Source organism: Mesoplodon densirostris, chromosome 18 (genome assembly GCF_025265405.1).
Source record: "Mesoplodon densirostris isolate mMesDen1 chromosome 18, mMesDen1 primary haplotype, whole genome shotgun sequence".
Classification (NCBI taxonomy): domain Eukaryota; kingdom Metazoa; phylum Chordata; class Mammalia; order Artiodactyla; family Ziphiidae; genus Mesoplodon; species Mesoplodon densirostris.
The window spans coordinates 20,427,169-20,444,110 of record NC_082678.1 but is presented as its reverse complement, the minus strand read 5'-3'; the positions used below and the strand labels follow the sequence as shown (position 1 = coordinate 20,444,110).

The 16,942-nt window shown below is 59.1% G+C and overlaps 1 protein-coding gene across 3 annotated transcripts in view; it reads right to left on the bottom strand.

Moving 5' to 3' along the window:
• The window catches only part of SDK2 (sidekick cell adhesion molecule 2), a 263,950-nt gene that overhangs the window by 36,975 nt on the left and 210,033 nt on the right, over positions 1-16,942 (bottom strand). For all 3 annotated transcript variants that reach the window (XM_060080968.1, XM_060080970.1, XM_060080971.1), the window contains 14 exons: positions 15,632-15,827; positions 15,334-15,432; positions 14,756-14,947; positions 13,013-13,134; positions 12,139-12,248; positions 11,887-12,037; positions 8,928-9,165; positions 7,816-7,931; positions 6,963-7,152; positions 5,374-5,472; positions 4,141-4,335; positions 2,881-3,082; positions 1,621-1,724; positions 1,037-1,107 (listed from right to left, as the gene is read on the bottom strand). In XM_060080968.1, the coding sequence (XP_059936951.1) occupies positions 1,037-1,107; positions 1,621-1,724; positions 2,881-3,082; positions 4,141-4,335; positions 5,374-5,472; positions 6,963-7,152; positions 7,816-7,931; positions 8,928-9,165; positions 11,887-12,037; positions 12,139-12,248; positions 13,013-13,134; positions 14,756-14,947; positions 15,334-15,432; positions 15,632-15,827 (2,085 nt within the window). The remainder of the gene's footprint in view (positions 1-1,036; positions 1,108-1,620; positions 1,725-2,880; positions 3,083-4,140; positions 4,336-5,373; positions 5,473-6,962; positions 7,153-7,815; positions 7,932-8,927; positions 9,166-11,886; positions 12,038-12,138; positions 12,249-13,012; positions 13,135-14,755; positions 14,948-15,333; positions 15,433-15,631; positions 15,828-16,942) is intronic.

The following is a 16,942-nucleotide window of genomic DNA, read 5'->3' as shown; positions in this document are numbered from 1 at the left end:
TCCCAACCACTGCACCACCAGGGAAGTCCCAGAAACTACTTTGTTATGATGCCTTTTCTAAAAAACCTGCTGAAATGGTTCAGCCTTTTATTAGCTCCTTAACTGTATTCCTGGCTGCAGCTGGCCCCTCCCTGCCCCCTTCATCACGAGGGCCCCGATCTGCTCCAGCCTTGGTCAGCTCCCCACTGCACTAGGTCATTTTCACTTAAGGGACTGTCCTTCTCAGGTGGGGCCTTGAGCTGGGGGAGGGGGAGGGGGGTCCCTCCTGTTTTCTCTTCAAGGGCTTTCCCTTCATGGGGGCTGCAGGTGGGCAAAGGTTGGCACATGCCCCTCTAATCCTGAGAAAAGGAGACAGGAGTTCAGGGTTTTGGGGCCTCTCTGGGTGACCCGCTGAGTCCCGGGACTGGGCTTCAGGGGCTGGGGAGGGTCCTAAAGGCACCCACGGGCAGCTGGGTCTCTGAGATTCGACCCGGGTCTTCCTCAGGCCATGGAGGGACGGCAGTGCCCACCTGAGCAGGTGGCTGGGGGAGGAGAGGTGGGAGGCTGGTTCTTTGTACCTGGATGATGGGTTCCTGCTCATGGTGACAGGACCGAAGCCCGGCCTGGGTGCAGGTGAGGCAGGCACACCTGTGATTGGTCTCTGTCGGGAATCCCTTCACTCAGAGCAGGGCTGGGGTTCACGGAGACGCTGGAGGCCCTGACGGCCCCCAGCCCTTCTCTGTGCAAGGATTCTGCCGACGTAAGGGCACCGAACCTGGCCCTGCCACCTAGTAGCTGTGTGACCTGGGGCATTCTTGTCACCTCCCCGAGTCTGGGTCCTCATCCACAGAAGGGTGTAGGGTAAGACCTGATTATCTGGAGGTGGAATGAAGGGTGTGTATGTGCACGTGTACACACATCTGTGTGCGTGTGTGTGCGTGTCTATGCATGTGGGTGCCGTGTTCCAGCCCTGCGGGGGCTATTGTCTTTCTGGTCCCAGCACAGGGTGTGTCAGTCCTCGTGGGACACAGGCCCCTCCCCGCCTGCCCGGCCGTACCTGCCATCGGATCAGCACGGAGGTGGTGGTGTGCGGTGTCACCGAGACAATTGTGGGCGCTTCATCAGGGGCTGGGGGGAGAGGCGGACAGGTGAGCTCGGGGGGGTGGGGGTGGGACTTAGGACCCCTGGGAGCCACGGGACCAGATTCTTCAGACACCGGGCCCGCTTAAGCCCTTCCTCATGCCCACTGCCCCAAGCTCTGTACAACAAAGAGCCAGTGTAAAGTGGGAGAGGGGCCGGGACCTTGACCCCAGCCCAAACCCAAGGGCCCAGAGCCCCTCCTCTCCGCACCCAGTGCCACAGGCCTCCCCACTCCCACTGAGGTTTTCTGTGGTTGGCCACGAGCTTCGAGGACAGAGAAGAAACACACGAGGATGCCAGGCTGGGTGTGGGTGCTGAGCCCATGGCAAAGGCCCCTCTGGCCCAAACCTCCTTGGGGCTCTGCCTTGGGAGCCAGACCAAGGGCCCAGCATGCCCAATGCCCCACCCATCTTTGGAGGCTCCTCCCCCAGAAGAGAATGGCCAGTGCCCAGCAAGTACCCAGGGGACCAAGAGAAAGAGACCCCCGTGGAGGGCACTGACCGGCCTGCAGGGTGGTCAGTGGTTCTGACTCCTTGCTGAAATCGCTGTCCCCAATGTCATTGGTGGCCTTCACTCGGAACTTGTAGGACGTGAAGGGCTTGAGCCTGTGTAGGGGAATTGGGTTTGATGAACGGAGGTGTCCCCTAACGGCCCTGCCCCGCCGTCTCTGCTCCCCATCTCCCCAGGGCAGCCCCAGCAGCTGTGGGTCCATCACTCAGACAGGAACGTGGAGGCTCAGAAGGATGGGCTGCTACGCAGGCAACAAGCTCAGGCCAGGCCCTGGGGTGCCCTAGACCAGGCCAGCTCAGGGTGTGGCCTCACTTTGGCCGCTGCTAGATGCCAAAGGTTCCCAAGTGGAAACGTCCACATATGCCCTATCTCAGAGGGGCCTGTAGGTAGGAAAGCTCCAGTAACTTCCCCTCAGAGCTGACACCTCCCCCAAGAACTGCCAGCCCTCTCTTGCATTTAGTAAATTCAGGAAGGGCTGAGGGTCTCAGGAGTTAACCAGCACTTCATCTCTATAAGCCTCATTTCCTCTCCAGGCAAACAGCTTCCCTTCTGATTTATTGAGGGTGGGAGGGGGAGTGAGGAGAAAAGTACTGCTCAAAACTCTCAGTCTCATCAACTGGAATGTTAAAAATACATCCCGGGCTTCCCTGGTGGCGCAGTGGTTGGGAGTCCGCCTGCTGATGCAGGGGACACAGGTTCGTTCCCCGGTCCGGGAAGATCCCACATGCCACGGAACGGCTGGGCCCATGAGCCATGGCCACTGAGCCTGCGCGTCCGGAGCTTGTGCTCCGCAACGGGAGAGTCCACAAAGTGAGAGGCCCGCGTACCGCAAAAAAAAAACAAAAAACAAACAAACAAACAAAAAAACCCATCCCACTAGGAATTAAATTGAAGGCAGAATTTTGGAGCGAAGCTCCACTCCCCTATTAAGGATGGAGAGGGAGACTCCGCCTGGCCGGAGGAATCCAGCTAATGAAGGATGGCGAGCTTTTCACGGAGGGGGCTTCTAGGCTCCAGAAATAGATAATGAGAGGCAGCCCTAAGAAGGCTGCAGAGAGGGTGGGGAGGGAGGTTAGGACAGAGCTGGAGGGCATGAGCGTGGATGCGGAGAGGTCCCGGGGGATGCGGGCTGTGGAAGCGATCTGGGGGTGGGCGGGCTCCGGGTGTTCCCAGGGGCCCCTCCGATGCTGACGCTGTCTCTGGGCCGGGAGGGGTGGAGCGGAGATGCTGGCGGACAGACGGTGGCCTCACCTGTCCACAACGAAGGCGGAGGCGTTGTGGCTCACAGAGGCTGAGTGCAGGGCCCACCTGCCACTGGGCAGCTCGCGGGTCTGGATGGTGTAGTAGCGCACGGGTGACAGCCCGTCGCTCCCGGGCTCCCAGGACAGCAGCACGCTGCGTGCCTTCACGTTCTCCTGCTGCACCACGGGCTTGCTGGGGGGCTGCGGGCGGTCTGGAGGGGGTGGATTGGGGAGGAGCAGGTGAGGCCACGGCGGAGGTGGGGGTGCACTTTTTCGGCCCCCGGGAGGACTGATGCCCCCCACCCCATCCCATTTCTGCACACAGGTCCCGACAGTCAGCACAGTGGCTCCTGGCCAGCGACTCCTTGGCTACTCAAGGCCCAGGTGCCTGGGAATTTACACCCCGAGGGCAGCCCCAGCACAGGGCTGACAGTGAGGTGGTGTGAACGCCCCAGTTCCTTTGCCCTGGTCTGCACGGTGCTGAGATGGAACCTATGCTGTCCCCAGTGGGGTGGGGCTGAGCCCACATTTCCCTCGGTGGGGCTCGGCTTTGTCCCCTGCGAGGGCCTGGCCTCTTCTCACTTCCCCACGCCCCACGGTGGGGATTCTTGGTCTCAGCACTCTGGCACTTGGGTGGATGAGTCTTTATTGGGGGACCTATCTTGTGCATTGCAGGATGTGTAGCGGCACCCCGGCCTCTACCCTCTAGATGCCAGGGGCACTTCCTTTCCACCTGTGACACCCAAACTCTGCCCAGTATCCCAGGGTGGAAGCAAGGGCACCCTGGCCGAGAACCACTGTCCTTCTGGTTTTTCCTGGGAACACTAATAAATCACGCTCACAGGGATCTGGGGCTCAGGCCTGCTTTTGGGGAACCCAACTCTGGGCGAGAAGCCGGCTCAGGGAGGCAGGGCGACGGCAGCCAGGGCTCCAGGCCGCCGTCCCATCCTCCACCCAACTGGACACAGTCTCCTCTTGAGGAGGAGGGGAGAGAGGAAGGAAGCTGGTCTCACCAGCCCGCCCTTTAGAAAATCTGGGCAGGGCAGGACCCTGGGGAGGGGAACTCCCTGATCAGCTCTGGAAGTCTGCTGGAGTCCTTGCTGACCTTGGCCTCAGAGATCTGAGCCCACTTTCCGTTCTGGACCAGGGCAAGAGACTCACAACCAGCCCACCCCCAGCTGTGCACGAGGAGATGGTGTGAGCTCCTGGGCCGGCTGCGGGTGCCCCCAGTGAGGCCCCCCAGGCCTCCCCAGTCCCAGTGGGCAGTCACCTCTCTTCTCTGTGGTCACCACCAAGGCCTCGGCAGCCTCTCCCCAGCCCTTGCGGGTCTGGGCCGTGATGCGGAACAGGTAGACGGACTCTGGCTTGAGGCCGGTGGCCGTGAACTGGCGGGCGCTGGGCGCGAGCACCTCCACGGTGGCAGTGCTAGCCGTGGTGGCGTTGAGCCTGTGTGTGATCTGGTAGGCTGCGGGGAAGGAAGGAGACAGGCCGTGCTGGGAGGTGGGGCAAAAGCTGCTCCGGAGCCCCGAGCAAGGCTCATTCCTTTTTCGGCCACTACTGTGTCTGCCCTTGGGCCACCTTGGCTGTGGTTGGTCCGCTTGAAGCCCTCTGGGTCGCTCCTGCGTCCTCAGCTGTCACCTGGGGGGTGGGACTGTGGGGGGCACGAGCAGGTGCTCCATGCAGTGTCTGCAACCCCCAGCCCAGCCCCCCGACGAGGCAACTGAGGCTCAGAGAGGCCAGGCCACCTGCCAGGAATTGACCAAGCTGGAATTCCAGCCCAGGTCTTTCTAAGCCCAAACGCTTTCCCCCCACCCCCCAACCCCCCAGCCCCATCGACTCTGTCTCCAGAGACGCAGCTTTCACAGGGGGTGGGTGCTGCATGATGCCAGGACTGAGAGCCCTGGACTGGGCACAGGTGGTCCGATCCCCCGTTCTACAGGTGAGTGGCTGAGGCCACGGAGGGAAGCCGACTTGCTCAAGTTCACACAGCTGCTCATTTCAAGCCTGTGAGTCTTCTCAAGCCTGTGTGCGTGTGCGTGTGCGTGTGTGTGTCTGTGTGTGTGTGTCTGTGTGTGTGTGTTAGTAGGAACCGTGACTATGAAATGATGCTTCTGAGCTGTAGCATTCCTCCTGGGTGCCTTAGGCCTCGTTTCCCACCTGTGGGCGCGGCTGGGCTGAGCCAACCAGTGCGCCCTCACCTGGCTACACTTAGGAACGGCGGCCGAGGCTCACCAGATGGCCAGTAACCTGGGGACCTGGGTCACGTGGAGGCACAGAGCTGACCAATGGTCCCTAAGAGACCTGAGCCCCAACCTTGCCCTCCAGCTGATAATCTTACAGGCTGAGATTTCTAGTAGGAGAAATTAGACTCACAACCATTCTTGAGGACATGTGGACACTTGTCCTGGGCTTAGCCTCTCTCCTGCCAAGACTGAATCTACCTCCTTTACACCTTATACCTCCTTCTTCCTGCAGCCAGGGCCCGGGAAGGGTACAGGCTTACCAAGAATGATGCCGTTGGGGGCAGCGGGGGGCTGCCAGATCAGCCGCACCGATGTGGTCCTCACCTCGGGGAACAGGATGCCCATGGGTGGTCCCGGGACTGGAGGGGACAGAGGAGAAGCAGGTGACACTGCAGCTGCTGCTCAGTCCCTAGACCAGCCCAGCTCCAGCAGAGCAGCACGGCGCGTGGCAGGGGAAGGGGTTACTCTGCTCGCTGAAATTTTTTTTTTTTTTTTTTTCGATATGTGGGCCTCTCACTGTTGTGGCCTCTCCCGTTGCAGAGCACAGGCTCCGGACGCGCAGGCTTAGCGGCCATGGCTCACGGGCCTAGCCGCTCTGCAGCATGTGGGATCTTCCCAGACCGGGGCACGAACCCACGTCCCCTGCATCGGCAGGCGGACTCTCAACCACTGCGCCACCAGGGAAGCTCTCGCTGAACTTTTTTGAGGAGTGTGTGTCTGTGCCTGGCACCGTGTCCTCACACAGGACGTGAAGATGCTATTGGTGAGGTTTATGCATTATGTGACAGGAAATAGATGGGACCAAGGTGCCAGCTTTGGGGCAAATGAAAGTGCCAACCCCAAGCACACACCACTCCTCTTTCTAGACCTCACTCTGGAATCCTTGGATCTGGAGCTCCCTGCCCAAACAGCCCCAGGCATGCTTCCTGGTTCTACAGGGGCCCAGAGCCACCCTCCTGAGGGTGTAGACTTGTCCCTGTGGATGGAGGGATGGCCAAGGGGCAGGCGTTTTGGGCAAATGGATGGAAACTGAATGGTACGGGCCAGAGGTGATGGGGGCGGTGGGGAGACAACAGGGTGGCAGAGTCGGGGGACGGCTGGGGGGGCAGCTCTTCCCAGGCTCCCTCGATCTAACACGGAATGCCAAGAAATCTGAGATTTCTAAACTTGAACTTGGCCTTCCAGGTCATTAGGAGGGTATTTCTGTCAAGGCAGGAGGGTAGAACATATTTAATTTAACAGGTCATTAGCTTGATTTATCACTTTAGAACACAGAGACATATGGTGTTTGGGCTTCGTTTTGCACTCTCGTCCCGACCCCACAAGTGTTTTTGGTGAGCGGTATGCGGGGATGTGTGTGGGGAGGAGAAAGGGGGGCAAAGGACCTGTCAGCTCAGCCTCCGATGGGGAGCTTTGCTGCAGAGATGAATGCCTGGAGCCCGGCAGGCATCACTCGTTTGCTAACAGGACCCGTAGGCTTGTGTAAAGGAAAAAATCAAGCCTTTTGCTTGCACAGACCTGCACTCGGAGAGAGCCTGCCCCAGGTGAACAAGAAATCAAAGCGGGTACAAATTCTCTTTTCTGTTCACCTGTCCCAGAGAGACTGGATCAGATGCCAGTCTGCCCTTGCACTGTCATTTCTTCCTTAGGGATGCGCAGTTTGTAATTAGCTTTCCTTGCAGTGGGGTTGGTGGCCCTCAGTGACCTGCCTCCCCCAGCAGAAGCCTGAGGCCACGGTTCCCTGAAGGGTAGAGAGAGACCCCAGAGGGGCAGGGCAGGGCTGGGCAGGGTAGGGGTGGAGGAAGCGCAGCTCCCAGCCTTCCCCAGGCTCCCAGGGACGTGAACGTACCGTCATCCAGGGTCCGCTCCAGGATGGCAGGATGGCTGGGGCTGCCGTCCCCAATCCGCGTGAAGGCCAGCACCTGCACCTCATAGAGCACGTATTTGCCCAGGCCTGTGAGCTGGGCGCTGCGTGACGAGTTCCCTTCCACCAGCCAGAACCGGGGCTGGGAGTCCGAGTCCTTCTCCTTATACAGCACCTGTTGGAGCCCAGCGCAGGGGTGAGGGCCTCCGGCCTGGGTCTGGTCCCGCCAGAACCTCTCCTATTTCCTCCCCAGGAGCCAGGTAGGTGAGGATGAGTGGGTGGACCTGGGGCTCCCTGGAGGGGCTTGGTTCCCAGGTTACACAAGCCTAGTGCTCGGGGAAGGAGGGGGACACAAAGATGCAGTCAGCCATGGAGCTGGAAGGTTCCTTAGAGAGCATCCAGCTGAGAAAACAGGCCCAGAGAGGGGGCGTGACTTGCTCAAGGTCACACAGCCAGTAGTGGCAGAGCTGGGATGTTAAGCTACGTCTCCTGACTTCAAGGCTGGGGCGGTAGGTGCAGCTTTGGGAGGAATTCTAGAAGATAATGGAAATTGAAGCTGGGCCCATCGGGGCTGAGAGTGAGGCTTGGGGCACCCAGTGTGGCCTCCTGGGGGAGGTAGAGCTGCCCCAAGGACCCCCGGCCTTCATGGGAAGCTTCCCCACCCCCAAGGGAGGACTCCTTGGTTGTCATGGTGACCAGCGGATGCCGCCGGCAGATCCCCTGTGTCCACTGTAGAAGGCAGAGTCCTGGGCCCCAGGGGGTCACGAGGACAGGGCGCCGGGACAGGGAAGTGGGTGCAGGGCTCCAGCCCCCTCCCGTGCTCGGATCTGGGACTCACCTTGTAGCCCAGCACCAGCCCGTTGCGGTCGGCCTCTGGGACTTCGCTCCAGCGAACCAGCATGCTGCTGGAGGTGGTGGCCAGCACAGACACGTTGGTGGGGCCCGAGGACGGCACTGGAGAAAGGAGCGGAGAGAAGCAGCTCAGGACCCAGAGTGGACCCCACAGTGGAGGGGGTGGGGTCTGAGGAAGGAAACGGGGCACGGTCCCCAAATAGCAAATTATTCTGCGACGATGATGCCTTTGGCTCCAGAGTGTCGCAGATGCTGCTTCTGGCTTCAGATCAGCTTCCCCGTTATCCCCCCTCAGACTAACGTTAGGATGAGGCTGCATTTCCTGCCAGCGTAGCAGCGAGGGGTGGGGGAGGGGCTAGGGTGGGAAGGGAGCCATCATTTAAAGGGCGTTAGGAAAAAGCCACAGAGCTACACGCCACATGCGGCTGGATGAGGGCTGCCTGTAGGCCGGGAGCACATATTCTGTGGGTGTCCCCTTGCCAGGCCCCTATGAGCCGCTGCTGCTTCTGGAATGTTCTGAGAGCTCACCCAACCCGTACCCTCTCCCCACCCCTTCACCTCCAACTTGGGGTCTCACAGGCACTGCTGGGTGTCAGGGTTAAAAGTGGGGACACATGGGCTTCCCTGGTGGCGCAGTGGTTGAGAGTCTGCCTGCCGATGCAGGGGACGAGGGTTCGTGCCCCGGTCCGGGAGGATCCCACATGCCGCGGAGCGGCTGGGCCCGTGAGCCATGGCCGCTGGGCCTGTGCATCTGGAGCCTGTGCTCCGCAATGGGGCCACAACAGTGACAGGCCCGTGCACCGCAAAAAAAAAAAAAAAAAAAAAGTGGGGACACAGAGGTGGGAAGCCCCTCCTGGGAACCTTTGGAAGCAGTGCTGGGAAGATCAGGTCCTGGAAGGCATGGCCACACACACACACAGAGGGTGCTCTGCTAGACGCTGAGCACAAATAGGAGAATGAGCCCAGGACAATTTCGCACAACAGCTCCAGCCTTTGAACCCTTAGAAGGCCCCGAGGGCAGAGAGACAAAGGTCGGGGGGTATTCCCAGGCCCCAGGGAGGTGAAGCGGGTGGGGTAGCTGGCATGAGGGGGCAGTACCTGACTCCCGGGTCCTGCCCATCACCATCTGGCTCCAGGGCCCACTCCCGATGGCGTTGAAGGCCTGCACCTGGACGCGGTACTCCGTCCACTCCTCCAGGTCCTCGATGGTGTACTCCCGTTCCACGCGGTCTTGGACCACGTGGCTCAGCGTCTTGCCATGGCCGTCCGCCCGGCTGTACTTGATCTTGTAGCCCACTGACTCGGGGTTTCCGTTGTATTCCATCTCCGGGAGAGGCTGCAGGAGGGCAGGGGTGGGAAAAGCAGCTGTGAGGCCAGGCCCACCTAGCGTATGGAAGAACCGCCTGGCTCGTGCTGCCTCTTCCAGGCAGCCTTCGGGATTACCCAGCCCACTGTCCAGCCCGTCAGCCCCCATGGGAGGCGCTCTCACCCCTGGGTGGGGCTTAGTTGTGTAACTCTGTGCTTCTGACAGCCCCACAATCTCCCTGTCTCTCTACCCCGGGCTCAGAGGAGAGGCGGCATCCACCATTCATTGTGCAGGTGACAAATTTATGACCCTGCCAGGGGAGTTGGCCCTGGTGAAGAGAGGCATACAGGCTCTCTGTCCCACACTCAGCACCTTGGCAGTGGCTGTCTCTGCCACTTAACTCCCTCGCTCAGCCTGCCAACATATACGTATTTAATTGTCTACAGCACGCCTGGTCTCAGGTTGTGTCTGCCCTTGGAGAAGCAAGCATGTGAAGGCAGCATCTCAGGCGTGGGTGGAGCTCCAGTCACTGTCAGGAGGTCCTTCCATCCAGCACACCTCCGTCTCTCCTGCTGCAGTTTCAGCCTCCTTCTTTTTGTTTGAGTCTCAGTGAAGAGAAAAAAGACAGCTTCATCTCCTGAGCCTATGATTAGGCTGGTGGGGCTGTGGTCACCGGCTCAAGGTCATCTGGATGAACTTGGGCAGTGCTGATAAGCAGTGGAGGTCTTTGTACACTGGGGGCAGCCTGGGATCTGAAGCAGGTGCGAGCTGAGGGCCCAGCCCTCAGATTCTCCTCTGAAGGTGACAGGGGTGAAGCTGGGGCACCCTCAGCCCTCACCTGCCCCCATTCTGCTTCCCCAGAGGCTCCAACGAGCCCATGATCCACAGGCTCTGCACATTCTGACCTACTTTCTCTGGTTGCTCGGCCTCTGCCTCACTGCCTACATCCCCCGGTCCCTCCTGCCAGCCCCCGCGCCTACAGACACTTAGTGAAGCAGACCAGAGACCATTAAGACAGCAATCAATGGGCCTGAGAGCTTGAGATGGGCCTCGAGCACATGCTCTCCTACCTGCTAAGGAAAGGCAATGGGCTATGTGCCATTAGGTGGGACCGGAGGGGTCCGGGGCCCTGCACAGTGCAACCACTGCCTTTTATTCCCCCTCCAGCTCCCACCCTACATACCAGACTGTATAGCCTTTTAGTATTTGGGAACCTTAAAGTGAGATGCAGAAGGGACGTGGGGAGCAGCCTGGAGGGGAGGAGAGCTGAGGTGAGAAGCGGGGGGTCGGGGAGGGGCGAACGGGGCCTGACGGCAGCTCTGCCCGGTGCTGGTCCCAGCCGCCTGGGAGGGGCATCGTCATTCCTAACTAGCGCTCGTCTGGGCTGATGGCCATTAGCGCCTCCATCAGGCTGTCCAGGCAAGCGAAAGGCAGCAAAGACTTTCTGGTAAACCCCAGCCCACAGCTCGGGGCTTTGCAAGTTGAGTTTGGGGCAACTAGTAAGACATCTTTAGTGGAAGCAAAAAAGAGTTGCGTGGCCGGAGGGACCTGGTGAAGCGGAGCCAGGCAGCTCCCCCTGAAGCTATCATTCCTGGATTCTCTAAGGAGCCGGGCTGTTCGGTGCTGGCCCCATGTCTGCTTGTCTAGGAATTCCTCTTGGGTTGCTGCTTTGTGGTGCCTGCGCCAGGAAACGCAGTTCCAGGCAATGTCCTGGAGGAGAAATGCTCTCTCCTGTTCCCCAGAAGATGGGCTGGCAGCGTGCTCAGGGGTTAGGGCGGCGGATTTTGGGGGCCAGACTCCCTGGGTTGGGATTCCGAGCCCTGCTGTTAACTAGGGGGTGTGGGGGGTCTTGGGCCAGTTATTCCACCTCTCTCTGTCTCAGTTTCCTCATCTGTAAAGTGGGGGCCAGGATCACTGTCACAGGCTCATGGAGAGGGTTCAAGGTCCAACTTTGACAGCACTCAGAACCCTGCCTGGCAGGAGGAGAAGCCCTCTGCACGTATTACTAACTTGTGCAGGGTCACCGCGGTAATGACCCTTGACGTGGAACCCTGATCTGTGGGACAGAGCCTAAGGTCTCCCCGACCTCCCCCCTCAACCTCAAAAGCAACCCCTCACTCTCTGACTTGGTGGGTGAGACAACTTACATCCGAATCCCAGAACCACCCCTGGGAGCGGTGTGACTCTGGGTGAATTCCTAACCTCTCGGAGCCTCAGTTTTCTTAGCTGTAAATTGGGATAGTACCATGTCCTTTGCAGGATTACTGGGAGGATTAAATGGAAGAAAAAAAATGTAAAATGCTTGGCATGTGGCAATGCTCAATAAACAGTACTTTCGAGCTTCTTTTCACGTGGGGCATTTGTTCACTTGGCGAAGACTGATGCTCAGAACAGAGAAGGGGCCTGGAGGTAATCCAGGGGATGCCCGCTTTTTTTTTTTTTTTTTTTTTTTTTGCGGTATGCGGGCCTCTCACTGCTGCGGCCTCCCCCGTTGCGGAGCACAGGCTCCGGACGCGCAGGCTCCGGACGCGCAGGCTCAGCGGCCATGGCTCACGGGCCCAGCCGCTCCGCGGCATATGGGATCCTCCCAGACCGGGGCACGAACCCGTATCCCCTGCATCGGCAGGCGGACTCTCAACCACTTGCGCCACCAGGGAGGCCCGGGATGCCCGCTTTGAGGCAGTGACACCCCTGCGGGGTGCTGAGGCCCGAGGAGTCATCCCACCCCCCCCGCCCTCGCGGGAGCCTCACCATCCAGCGGAGCCACAGGCTGGTCTCACTTGCTGTGCGCAGCGTCACGTTGGCCGGGGCCATGTCCGGGGGCGCCTGGAGGGTCTGGATCTTTCTGGAAGGCTGGCTGGGTGGGCTAGTGCCCACGATATTCACCTGGCGCATGCGGAAGCTGAGATGGGCGGAGAGGGGCGAGCAAAATGGTGAGGGCAGGACCCCACGGCCAAAGCCCGTGCCAGGCCGGGCAGCCCCCTCCCCTTCCTAACCCGTTACCTGTAGTAGGTGAAGGGGTTCAGGTCGGGCACCTCCATGGACCGGGCGTCGGGCTCGTGGAGGAGCTGGTGAATCAGCAGCCACTCCTCTCCCTCCCCGACCACGCCCACCTGAAAAGGGAGACACCCTTAGACCTGGCCAGCCTGCCAGGCTGAGATGGGGGTGCTGAGCCCCAGCTCCCGGGAGGTATAGCCCGGCCCAGGGAAGGTCTTGACACAAACTCCAGGGCTCACCCGGAGGGCACCACAGGGGGCCCCCATCTTTCCAGGCCCTTAAACAAGACTTCAAGTGTGACCCTGAGCCCTCCTGCATCAAGAATCTCATGGGATGATTATTATAAACCCACTCCTGGGCCCTGCCCTTGACCCAGCCAATCAGAATCCCTGGGGGTGGTGCCCAGGAGTCTGCATATTTATCAACAGTAAGCTTCCCAGGTGATTCTCCCGAACAGCCTGGCATGCTTCTTAAAACCCCAGCTAAATCAAAATCAGAATTTCTGGGGGTGGGACCCAGGTGCTGGAACTTCTGAACATTCCCCTGGTGCAGCCAAAGGTGAGACCCATGGGTGTAAAGGGCTGCAGGAAGCAGCTGGTTATTTCTTTAGGCTAGCCAGTCACCACCCTGACCAGAGGAGATGTGTGTGTGTGTGTGTGTGTGTGTGCGTGTGTGTGCGTGCGTGTATGTGTGTGTGTGTATACACAGGTGAGGTGCAGGTGGAACTGTGGGCATTTTTGGTGTATTTGACCTTCTGATAGTTGCATGTGAAACTCACACAGATTGAAACACACATGTGATTTACTCTCAAGAGCCGGGGTGCCGCCAAGGCCAGGGAGCAGGCTGCCCAGGCTGTAGCACTCTCCTCCGGCAGCTTTACCTGGGCCTCCACTAGCCAGCGGGAGATGGAGGTCTTCCCATCATAACCTGGCCTGAACTGCAAGGTCACGGAGCGGGGGCCAATGTTGGAAATGCCCAGGTTGGTGGGGGCTCCTGGGAGTTCTGGAAAAGGAAAACAGGGCAGGAAAGGAGTGAGAAGAAGGTCCTTCCACCTCCCACAGGACTCTCCAGGCACGGAGGGGGCTGTGTGCCACACATTTCCTAGACACCTCGGAGGAGGAGCATGGCCGAGGCCTCAACCCGCAACACAGCCTTCAGTCATGCATCTATGGCTCACTGTGTTCAGACCAGGGACCGAGGTAGGTTCGGGGCTGAGAGAACCCCCCAGGGCCAGGAAACAGGGGCTGGGCTTCCTGAATGAATCCTCCTCTCCCTCTACACATAACCCATTACAGCCCTCCCAAACCAATAATGGCTGAGGGAGGTTAGAAGGAGGGGTGAGGACAGGAGGAAGACCCTGTATTCTTTTTTTTTTTTTTAAATTATTAACTTTATTTATTTTTTTGGCTGCATTGGGTCTTCGTTGCTGCACATGGGCTTTCTCTAGTTGCGGCGAGTGGGGGCTACTCTTCGTTGCGGTGCGTGGGCTTCTCATTGTGGTGGCTTCTCTTGTTGTGGAGCACGGGCTTTAGGCACACGGGCTCAGTAGTTGTGGCTCGCGGGCTCTAGAGCGCAGGCTCAGTAGTTGTGGTGCACAGGCTTTGTTGCTCCGCGGCATGTGGGATCTTCTAGGACCAGGGCTCGAACCCGTGTCCCCTGCATTGGCAAGCGTATTCTTAACCGCTACACCACCAGGGAATTCCCGAAGTCCCTGTATTCTGACCAGGAACCTTGGGGTTCAGGGTGAACAGAAAGAGAATAGATTCCGGGGTCGGACTGTCTGAGTTGAAATCCAACTCCACTGCTTCTGATGCTCTGTGCCTTTGGGCAAGTTACCTAACCTTTCTGTGCCACAGTGTCTTCCTCGGTAAAATGGAGATGATAATAATATTGCCTACCTCAGGGTTGTTGGGAGGGTTAAGTGCATGAATGCACTGAGCTCTGGGCCAGGTGAGCACTACAATTTATCACTTGGGGTCAACTGAAGCTCAGGTATCTCAACGACCTCGGTGGGCAGGTTGAGGGATTCTGGCCACATCGCACAAGCATAGACTTACAGACCCAGACAGGACCACGTGGCTATCCAGTGCGTCTCTCCATAGACACAGATGGGGAAACTGAGGCACAGAGGGGGACTCTTGACTTGCTCAGGGTCAGAGTCTGGCAGAAGTGGGATGGGGGCCAAAGCTTGCTGTTTACACCGGGGGTGAGATTATTCTCACCCTGCTCTATCTCCTTCCCAACCAACATTCCCACTGGTTGGAATCCGTTTGGACCTTTTGGGTGACAGTGAGAATTCTTCCCCTGAATCATAGATACCACTGCTTGATGCAGAGCCTGGAGCAGGATGGGGGAGCAGAGGGAGGGGCCAGTGGCGGAAGGAGGCAAGGGTGGGGTTCTGCGGGGGCCTGGGCTCCCCTGAGAGTCAGGGGAGGAAGTGCCAGCAGCCCACACAGCCTCCCCATCACGAGGATGCAGCCAGCCCTGGGAGGACCCGGGAACCCCAGACTCCAGGGAGGGGAGAGCTGTGTGGGAAGAAGCCAATCTTCCTGAAGAGGAAGGGGCCTCCTCCCGAAGAGGAGAACAAGAGGCTGGGAGCCCAGCGCTGGGAGCAGGTACCCACCTGGAGGCACCCCGGAGGAGATGGTTGAGGCAGACACCTGGCCCTGGCCCTTGGCGGTCATGGCGGCCACCTCGATGGTGTAGGTGGTGAGCGCGGTGAGGCCCGTGACACGGTACTCCAGGGTGATGTTGGGCAGGTAGTGGGTCACGCGGGTGTTGGTCCGGTTATACTCCTCCCAGGAGATCCGATATCCTGGGGAGAGGCCCCAGTGTGGTGGGAGCTTGGCCGGGACCTTAACCTGCTGCCCTGCTTCTCACTTCCTTACTAGTCTGGCAGTTAGACACACATTGGAAGGAGGGGGCCGAGGGAGGTGGGAGCATCATGCCTGGGGCCCCGGGTGTAACCTGGGTGGGTGCCCCCCGATGGGTGTGGATTGCAGGAGGGAGGGTGGGTCACTGCGGCTGAAGATCTGGGATGCGGCACAGAGCACAGGGGCTGAGAGCCTCCTATGAGTCCTTTTTAAGAAAGAGTGGTCTGCTGGGAGATTCTGGATGAACACTAGGTTGAAGGCAGGGGGGTGGACAGGAGGGCCTCTGCCGCCCGTCTCACCCCTGGGTCAGCGATGCTGTGGCGCCTACCTGTGAGGATGCCGTTCTTCTCCCCTGGCTCTTGCCAGCTGACCTTCAGCGAGGTGTCCAGGATTTCACTGAAGCTCAGGTGTCCCACGGGCCCTGGCACTGTACCCAAAAGCGTCCCCCACCCACCCGATGCCAGTTAGAGCTGGAGAGAGACCACCGTCCTCGAGACAGCCCGTGGGGCTCCAGGGGTGCCCCCAGGCTCGAAGACAAGAGCAGGGCCGTCCAGGGCCTGGAGCGCTCGGCCTGGCCCACGGGGCGGGGTGGGGGCAGAGGGAGCCGGGGTCAGGGCGCTGCCTACCGTCCTCATGGGTGCGTGCCAGCTGCGGGGTGCTGCGAGGCCCGTCGCCCGGGGTGGTGAAGCACAGCACTGAGGTGAAGTACTCAGTGAACTTCTTCAGGCCCGACACAAAGCCCACGTGGATGCTGTCTTGAAAGTTGGGCCGGGCGGTCACCATGGTAACCTCCTCTTCCTGCTCTGGCTCCCAGGCCATCAGCTGCGGAGAGGGCAGCCACTCAAGGACGGCGGCAGCAGCGAGCACGTGCCAGCAGAGGCCCAGCACTTTCCCACAGGCTGGGCCAACGGACAGAGAGTGTCCAGGAGCCCAGTTTTCCTAGGGTCCCTCTTCCCAGGGGAGGGGAGGCCGGGTGGATACCCACAGGCCACTGGAGCATCTGTCCTCTGGGAGCTCACTTTGGTGTGCTGCTCCATTCGCTGAGTGATTTACTCTAAGCAAGGTACCGGGCAGGGTGGTTTCAGTGAGTCATCTCCCACTCGATTCCCACAGCAACCCCACAGGGAGGCACTTGACTGAGACTGGCTACATAATTTGCAGGTCCAGTGCAAAATGCAAATGGAGGCCCCCTTGTTCAAAAATTATGAAGAATTTCCAGAGACGGCAGCAGAGCATTTAACTGAACATGGGGTCCTTCTGAGTGTGGAGCCCTGAACGCCTACACAGGCATGAAGCCAGTCTTGTTTTTTACAGATGACGAAACAGGTTCAGAGAGGCTAAGTGACTTACAATATATCACACAGCTCCTGGGTAGCTGAGGGTCTTTGCTTCTACACCTGGGCTCCCATGCCTTTCTCTGCCTGGGCCAGGGCAGTTCTTCCTAAGAACTCCAGTATGTAGATAACTCTCTCTTTTAAACTTGTTCCAAGTTGGGATTTCAACTTTAACCATCCTCTAGAGGTGGAGTGTAGGCAAGAAAACCCTGTCTGGAAATTCAGCATCACTTTTCCTCTCATCTCCACTCTACACATCCCAGCCATAATTGCATAAACTCCCCACCTCCCCTTCCTTCTCTTCCTGCCTCTTTTTTTAAAAATTGAAGAATAAAATTGATTTACAATGTTGTGTTAATTTCTGCTGTACAGCAAAGTGATTCAGTTATACACATATATACATTCTTTTTTTTTTTGCGGTACGCGGGCCTCTCACTGTTGTGGCCTCTCCCATTGCGGAGCACAGGCTCTGGACACGCAGACTCAGTGGCCATGGCTCATGGGCCCAGCTGCTCCACGGCATGTGGGATCTTCCCGGACCAGGGCATGAACCCGTGTCCCCAGCATCGGCAGGCGGACTCTCAACCACTGTGCCACCAGGGA